This window comes from Canis lupus, chromosome 5 (genome assembly GCF_003254725.2).
Source record: "Canis lupus dingo isolate Sandy chromosome 5, ASM325472v2, whole genome shotgun sequence".
NCBI lineage: Eukaryota > Metazoa > Chordata > Mammalia > Carnivora > Canidae > Canis > Canis lupus.
In genome coordinates, this window is record NC_064247.1 from 1,363,703 (window position 1) to 1,371,878 (window position 8,176).

The following is an 8,176-nucleotide window of genomic DNA, read 5'->3' on the forward strand; positions in this document are numbered from 1 at the left end:
ACCAAAAGAGAGGTATAGGGTGTTTATAGTAGCATTATTTTATTTCATTATTATTATTAGATTGTATTTATTTATTTGAGAGAGAGAGAAAACAAGCAGGAGCAGTGACAGAGGAAGAGGGAGAAGCAGGCTCCCTGCGGGGCAGGGAGCCCAATGTGAGGCTCGGTTCTGGGGCCCAGGATCATGACCTGAGCCAAAGGCAGATGCCCAACTGACTGAGCCACCTAGGCACCCCTATAGCAACATTATTTTTTAAAAAATCAAAGTAGATATAACATAAATGTCCATTAATAGTAAATTTGACAAATAACTTGCGTTCTGCTAATACAAAGGAATACTAGGTGATAGAGGTCACCTTTGGTGATAGAGGTCAAAATGATGGTCACCTTGTGGGAGAGTATTACTTGGGCATGCTGGGATACCGGAAGGGGTTCAATGTGCATGTGTGTGTATGTGTATGCACACCCACTTGATTTTTCTGAGCTGTGCATGTACTTGTACACTGTCCTGTATGCATTTTATAACATAGTAATAAAACAGTGAAGATAGATTTATGTGTGTGTTTTATTTTGGAAATATAAACACAGGTTGTATATCTTTAAAACATACGGAAATCATCATATGGTTTCACTCATACGGGGAATATAAGACATAGTGAAAGGGATTATAGGGGAAAGGGAACTGAGTGGGGAAAATTAGAGAGGGAGACAAACCATGAGGGACTTCTGACTCTAGGAAACACACAACGGGTTGTGGAAGGGGAGGTGGGCGGGGGGATGGGGTAACTGGGCACTGAGGGGCACTGAGGGGGGCACTTGAAGGGGTGAGCACTGGGTGTTAAACTGTATGTTGGCAGATCGAACTTCAATAAAAACAAATGTAAAAAAAAAGAAAATGGGGGATCCCTGGGTGGCCCAGCGGTTTGGCGCCTGCCTTTGGCCCAGGGCGCGATCCTGGAGACCCGGGATCGAATCCCACGTCGGGCTCCCGGTGCATGGAGCCTGCTTCTCCCTCTGCCTATGTCTCTGCCTCTCTCTCTCTCTCTCTCTCTCTCTCTCTCTGTGACTATCATAAATAAATAAAAATTAAAAAAGAAAAGAAAGAAAATGTATGGAAATCTTGCTTCTGAAGTAAGAACAAGGTTGACCAGATAGGAGAGGACACAGGACCCTCCTGAGTATATCTTTTCATGTAGTTCTAACTTTTGAATCACATAAATGTGTTTATATTCAGAAAATTATACCAATAAAGATAGAAACATGACTTTTAGAGGATAGTGGCAGAAACAGAGGTGTTGACAAGTAATTTCACCTTCTACTTTTCAATTTCCAGTCAGCCTGGGAGTTAGGTTGGGGTCACATGACCAGTACTGGCCAACAAGCTTTAGGAAGAAGCCGTTGGGCTGAAGCAGAAGAGCTGATTTTCTTGCTCCACACGTTCCGTCTCCTTGCTTCGGCAATCACGGGGCTAACATCATGAGACCTTGGAGCCACAGGATGGGGTTCTTCCTGGATCTTAGGTCACCACACGGAGCAGGACTACCCACAAGAGCTTCTCCACTTTGGAGAAGTTTGGAGTTTTTGAGAGTGAGAAGTGAACCTTTTTTTGTTTGTTTTAACTCTTAATCCCAGTTAGTTAATCTGCAGTGTTAGGTAAGTTTCAGGTGTACAATACAGTGACTCAACACTTCCATACACCCCCCCCTCCCCCGTGAGAAGTCCATCTTTTTAACAATTGGGGACAGTTTGTTGCCTCAACATAGCCTAGAGTATTCTGATGAATAAAGAAGATATAAAATTGAGGTGATTTGTTGCGAGGGAGGAGACATAATGGTTGTATCAGAGGAACTGGGGGGTGATACTCTTTGATATTCTTGGAAGAAAGAGAATGTGAACATTTATAGAATATTAGAGCTAGAAGAAATCTACAGACATTATTCTATTTTTTTTTTTTTTTCATTTTGAAGAAGAACGTAGAACTGGAGAGACTGATGATGGGTTAAGGCCACACAATGAGTTAGTATAAAGCCAGGACTACAGCCTGTTTTTTGGGATTTTGAGAATAGTCTCAGGGTTAGGCAACCATTACTTTTGAGAGCAGCTCAACATTTGCTTAGGATCCTTTAGATATTCTGAACTTCCTTCCATTTCTTGGTGAAGGTTCTAGATGGGAATAGAAGGCTCTAGACGAGCTATCAATGTTTTCCTCCGATCTGAAGTCACAATGCAATCCGCGTCTCGCTTCCACTTTGCTCCCCTGCAGCAGTCCACTGGAAATCCTCAGGAAATATTTTTTAAATAATAAATGGCACTTGCAATTTACTCCATTCTTCTTATTGTTTGGATTTTTTTTTTAATGATTTGAATCACTGGTGTAAACAAAATAGAATAAAGGAAAATGTCCTTGTTGAGACTTTTGTTCCTCTGTCTTTTGATTTTTTTGGGGGGTGGACAAATTCTTTCTTCCCTTTATATAAGAATAAGAAGTACCTGTGGCATTGTTTGAGTCAACATCTAGACGACCTGGACCATTTTGTCACAAATTTGTTTCTTTTTTGATTCATCAGATCTCTTTCTGCTTTAGCATTGCTCAATACTGGGTGACCCACCACAATCCCCCTTTCCAAATCAAGTCTCTAGGATTTTGGTAATTTCCCCCTGTGTCTTTCTCGGGCTTATATTGGTTTGTATGTGACTTTTTCTTCCCATCCCCGTATCTCCCCATTTCTGAGCTATGGCCATCACTAGGGCAAATGCTTCCTGACCTCTTTTTTCCATCCCACTCTGACCCCGGAGGTTAAAGGAGGCCATTGTCACATCATCGTTGACCAAACAATCAGGGGGGAACCTCCCGTCAATGAGCCCTTGTTCCAGAGGAGTTCTCAGGCAGCTTCAATGGAAGGAGGGAGCCAAGCAGGAGCCCTGGCATCAGTCCAAAGATGATAATTACAACATGGATTGTGTACATTCTCGCCCGGAAAGGCGCCGGGTTCCCTTTCCCACCAAAAATCAGTTCGGTAGGTAGAACTGGGGGTGGCCACCGGGAAGTGTTTCTCATCCCTCTGATCCCTCCTGGGCCCCCCTCTATCGCATCTTCTCATAGGTAACTTTGGATAAGGACGGAGGCGGGGAGGGCTGTGTCTCGAGGGACTCTGAGGGCATTAACTTACCAATTTGTTACAGGACGTTGAAGTCATAGAAAGCGAGGCTGTATCCGTAGTACAGCACTGGTTGAAAAAAGTAAGTAAGATCCCTCTGTGACGCAGGGTGCCCCAGATTCTAGGGAGCTGGCCTCAGTGGGAACAGGGATCTGGATTGCTTTCCCCTTAGAGCCGGGACACTCAGGTTCACTGCCCAACACCCTGCCTCCGCTGTGTCTACCTCACCGACTATCCTAGAAGACACTGGGGCTCGTGTCCTTGTCACAGAGGCTTTGGGGTCACCGCTATTCCCGCCCCACTTCTGAAGGATGCCGGACGCGGGTTTCAGATGCGCCGTCCTCAGCCTGGGGCACCTCAGCCACACCCTGAGCCCCGCGGGGGCTTCATGAGTCCCCCGAACCCTACAGGGAGGTCATAATAGGAACTAGGAGACACGGGGGGTGTATGTGAGGACGCGTGGCATGTGTGTTGTGACGGAAAAAGAGAGAAAAAGAAGAGACCGATTTCAGCTCAGACACGGAGCAACACTTTCAGGGGACCCTGCTCCCCTTTCAGACTGAAGAAGAGGCTTCCCAGGACATAAAGGAGAAGATGTCCACCAACTGCCCTCCCACTCACGGCCAGGATGTCCACGTCACCAGAGACGTGGTAACTGGGAGTTTGAGACCATCGTCCGGGGCGAGTGGGTGGAAAGGGAGGTGGGTGGGCACAGGATCCGACTGAAAGGGTCCTGGGCAAGTAGGCGGAGCTGGTACTGACCCGCCCTTCCACGGTGGCCTCGCGGGACCATGACCACACGTGCTACCTGGATCTCCTAGGTGAAGCACCATCTCTCCAAGTCTGACTTGTTGGCGAACCAGAGTCAAGACGTCCTGGAGGAAAGAACAAGAATCCAGTTCATACGATGGAGGTAAAGGATCCGATTTTCCCTGAGTGGGGTGGTGGGAGGGAGGCGCAAGGCCCCCCTCGGGATTGCTGCCAAAGCGGACTCGCAGCTCTTCTCTGGAGATGTGGGCTTCTCTGGCTGAGAAAGTCTCCGGCCTTACTTCGGGCTCTTAGGGGAATATTTCCCCTGTCTCGGAAGCCCAGCTGGCTCCGAAGTCCCTACGTGGCCCGAGGGCTGCTAGGCGGGCTGGCTCCCCGGGTCTTGAGTGCGTGCGAATAGGCTTCCGACTTCTGCTGCTTTTGCACTTGATTTGCTCAGAACTGGCTGCACTCTAAGGAGCTAAAAGAAAATAAGCTCTTACAATGCTAAAGCTAAGCCCTCCTCTGCAGCTGAGGTGAGGGGAGGTTTCTCAGCGCCCGAGGCCGGCACCCTGCGCCGCACAGTAGGGACCACCCTGTGGCCTGTCCCCGCGCCCAAGGGTGCCCAAGGGCAGAGGTCCCAGGCGGAGGGACCCGAGCCCTCATTCCCTCTGGTATAAGCCTCCCTATTTCCTTTCCAGGATTTGTGTTTGCTCAGCGTCTCTTTTCCCAGCAGAACCGTGGGGTTAAACTGGTCCTCCAGGAAACTCTCTCTCTCATATCCATGCGCTCCTCCTTTCCATGCCCCCATCACCAGCTTTGCTCACTTCTATTAAGGAGGACACGTTTCTCAAGAAATGTATTTTTGCCTGGGGGATATCCAGTTTTCTTGTGTTTACCCCTTCTGGTGCCGTTAGTATTTTATTTTATTTTATTTTATTTTATTTTATTTTATTTTATTTTATTTTATTTTATTTGTTAAAGATTTTATTTATTTATTCATGAGAGATACAGAAGGAGAGGCAGAGACACAGGCAGAGGGAGAAGCAGGCTCCACGCAGGGAGCCCAACGTGGGACTCGATCCCAGGACCCTGGGATCACACCCTGGGCCAAAGGCAGATGCTCAACCTCTGAGCCACCCAAGCGTCCCCTGTTAGCATTTTAAAACCGGATTCAAATGCTCAGGAAGGAGTAAAAAATGGTGGGATTTGCGAACTGCCTGGGAAAGTCTCTTTGGAGGGGAGCTCTATTCTAAAATCATAAACGTGGGGACTGTTATCCAGCCACAGCCGTACGGGCGAGGGACTGTCCCTGCCTGACGTGGCTGCACTGGAGGGAGCTCTGCACGTTCTGTCCCTTGGTCTGGATGATATGCACATTGTCTTCGGAAATTCTGGAGGCCCCACTGTGTGGCATAACTAGGCCTGAGCTTGGGAGACAAGCTACGGGAACCACGGGCAATCATCCACAGGTAATCTTTCCACCCCGGACTTTCTGTGGCTTTTTGAAACCCGTACAGTGTGCGTGGCTCCCCGTATAAGCCACTGGTTGGGGCACTCTCCGTGTCGGTAAGTACGCAGCCAGGGGCACGTGCCCCTTCTCCGGGCATCGGGCCACTCATTTATTCGGTAGATGTGTGCCAACCACCAGATGTTTGCTAGGCCCCCGAAAGGGGGAGAAAATAGGACGGAGTCCCCAGTTTTGAAAGGATACAAGTGAACAAGGGGAATAAGGCGTGTGAATGCGAGAGAACATCAGAAAGCCACAAGGGGGCCCACGCGAGCATGGGTCCAGCCCGTGTGCCACCCCAGTAAAGGCAGGGAAGCTCTCTGTTTCTCCGCCTCTCCCTAGGGCTGTCTGCCCCCGGCCAGGATTATTGGGTGGCTCAGGGCTACTTGAAGTGACAAATCTAAAAAACCAAAACCAAAACCACCCTTGTGTGCCTCGTGCAAGATGTGTGAAGGACCCCCCCGCCACCCCACTCAGAAGTCCCTCGAGACAGGGTGGGAACTGCGGCTCCTGGCTTCCAACCTGCCGGCTATGCCTGTGAGGGACCTCAGGGATCCCAGGGTCCCCTCGCTGTTTTGCAGCCACACCCGAATCTTCCAAGTCCCCAGTGAGGTGAGGGACGATGTCATGCGAGAGCGAATAGAGCAGGTGAGACGCAGGTAAGCAGCTGAGATCAGCGGGTTGGACACCTACACAGGGGCAGGTGGGCAGGTGGGCAGGTGAGGCAGGTGGGGCACGTGGGGCACATGGGGCACGTGGGGGGGCACTCCCGCGCCGACATCTTCCCGGCCACCTGTGCGTCCTTGAGGGCCAAGCACAGGTTTGTAGGATGTGCTCCGGGCTGAGTGGGCGCAGCTCAGGTGGGGTGCCCGCCCCGACGCCGCGGTCTGGGGAGCCTGGGCGCAGCCTCCTGGGGGCCTTGCTCGTCTCTTCCATCCCTGCAGCATATGCAACCTCACGGATGAAGCGTCCCAGGAGATTCGCAGCAGAAATTCCTACGCAGACTGCTGAGAGCTACAGGTGAGAGGGCGCCAGGTGAGGAGCCTGGCAGGGGCAGGGGGTGCGGCCCTCCTGGGTAGGCCTGGGACAGTGTGCAGGGGTGGGGCGGGGGGGCTTGATAATAAGTGATAATAAGGCAGAGCCCTGCCTTGGGGGGAGACGCGCTTGGGGAGGGGAGGGTGGGCCAGGCTCCCGCAGGGGCCGAGGCGTCACGGTGAGCGGGGCTCAGTGGGGCTGTGACGGGGGTTGGTGTGGACGCCGCTCTCGGGTCTAACAACCCTGGCATCACTGCCGTCGGGCCACCCACCCCACCGTGTGCACTGCGGGCACATCTGGGGGCACGCGGATTTGGGCCCTGCCGCAGGCTGGGGCCTTGCCTTGGGGTGCGTGGCTCCTGGTCTCACCCCGGGGACCAGGGATTGCAGCGGAGGCCGTGGCTCGGGGAGGTGGCGGGGGGCGGGGGGCGGGAGTACCCGGTGCTGCATTTATGGGACACTTGCTGCTTGCCCACATGCTTCTCGTCCCATCCAAGGCACCTGGAGAGGAACGCGGCCCTCGTGCCCCTTCCTTCGCAGCCGGGCCAGCCCTGGGGGTGCGCACCAACCCGCCCCCCGTGCAGCTCCACATTGGGCACACTCGTGTATGCGCGTGTGACCCAGGAGCACTGCCTGAGGGGGCTGGCCGGCCGTGTCCTCCCATCACTGACCCCGTGGCTGCGGGGCCGCCGGGGTGCTCGGGGTGCTGCAGGCTGTCCCAAGGTGTGAGGCCCCGCAGGGCAGGGGTGTGTGCTGCGCGGGCGTGCAGCCGTGTGCAGGCGGGTGGCGGGATCTGGGGAGCCCGGCCTCCCCTGATAACGGGGTCGTGTCCTCCGTGTCCTCCAGGGTTGGGGAACAGCCTGTGTCACAGAACGTCTATGACCCTTGACGGGAGGAGCAACCACACCTGGGCAGAGGGGACCCCGCGGTGAGCCCTTGCTTGTGACGGGCCCACTGGAACCTTCTCGCCCACTGGCTAATAAAGAGATGAGCTATTTAATCACCGTCCTGGCCCTGGGCTCAGTGCCTGCTGTTCACCCGCCCATCGCCCTGCGCCTCACGCCCTGGGCCCTGGGGACACGGGGGCGGGGGCGCGGCGGGGAGCCGCCCGGCCAGCACAGAGCTGGGTCCAGCGGCCGTGGCAGGTGCTCCTGGAATGTGGGAAGGGGTGCTGGGCTAGCCCGAGGGCTTCCTGGGGGAGGCTGGCTTGTTTGTTTCCCTCATGGGTTTATTTATTTATTTTTAAAGATTTTATCTATTTATTCATGAGCAACACAGAGAGAGGCAGAGACACAGGCCGAGGGAGGAGCAGGCTCCCCGTGGGGACTTAATCCCGGGTCCCCCCGGGGTCACGCCCTGAGCCGAAGGCAGAGGCTCCACTGCTGAGCGCCCCAGGCGTCCCCTGTTGATAGCTTCCCGGGGCGTCGTCTGTCTGCCTCGTTGCCTGTCTGTCCTTGTGCGCTGTCCACTTTCCCTAACAGATCCCTCAGCATATTTATCATAGTCCTAACTCCCAGTCTGACACCCCGTGCCCTGCCTTACCCAAGTCTGCCTCTCCGGATGGCATGCTCACCTTGTGCCGGGCAGCTTCTGGTTTCGCTGAAGCCACATATGCTGGGGGGTGGGGGTTGGGGGGTAGTGGGACAGGGGCAGGGGTGTGAGGTGGGGGCAGGGGCAGGGGGTCTGGGCATGTGGCTGACAGGCTGTGCTTACTGTCTCCATGGCCGT

The 8,176-nt window shown here is 53.4% G+C and overlaps 1 protein-coding gene across 2 annotated transcripts; it reads left to right on the forward strand.

Moving 5' to 3' along the window:
• Positions 1-2,850: 2,850 nt before the first annotated feature.
• Positions 2,851-7,453, forward strand: SPATA19 (spermatogenesis associated 19). 2 transcript variants are annotated; one of them, XM_035716701.2, is made up of 7 exons: positions 2,851-3,016; positions 3,183-3,239; positions 3,716-3,808; positions 3,979-4,070; positions 5,996-6,073; positions 6,359-6,449; positions 7,295-7,453. In XM_035716701.2, exons 1-6 carry the CDS (start codon positions 2,939-2,941, stop codon positions 6,423-6,425), a joined length of 465 nt encoding a protein of 154 aa, XP_035572594.1. In that variant the 5' UTR covers positions 2,851-2,938; the 3' UTR covers positions 6,426-6,449; positions 7,295-7,453. The 2 variants fall into 2 exon arrangements, with proteins under 2 accessions (XP_035572594.1, XP_025320652.1); XM_025464867.3 differs by having other exon boundaries at positions 2,853-3,016; positions 6,359-6,434.
• Positions 7,454-8,176: the final 723 nt, after the last annotated feature.

Excerpts from the sequence above, each read along its gene's own strand:
- SPATA19 (XM_035716701.2), top strand. The coding sequence starts at position 2,939 with ATGATAATTACAACATGGATTGTGTACATTCTCGCCCGGAAAGGCGCC. Across the intron at positions 3,240-3,715 it reads TACAGCACTGGTTGAAAAAA|ACTGAAGAAGAGGCTTCCCA; the intron begins GTAAGTAAGATC and ends CTCCCCTTTCAG. Across the intron at positions 3,809-3,978 it reads TCCACGTCACCAGAGACGTG|GTGAAGCACCATCTCTCCAA; the intron begins GTAACTGGGAGT and ends TGGATCTCCTAG.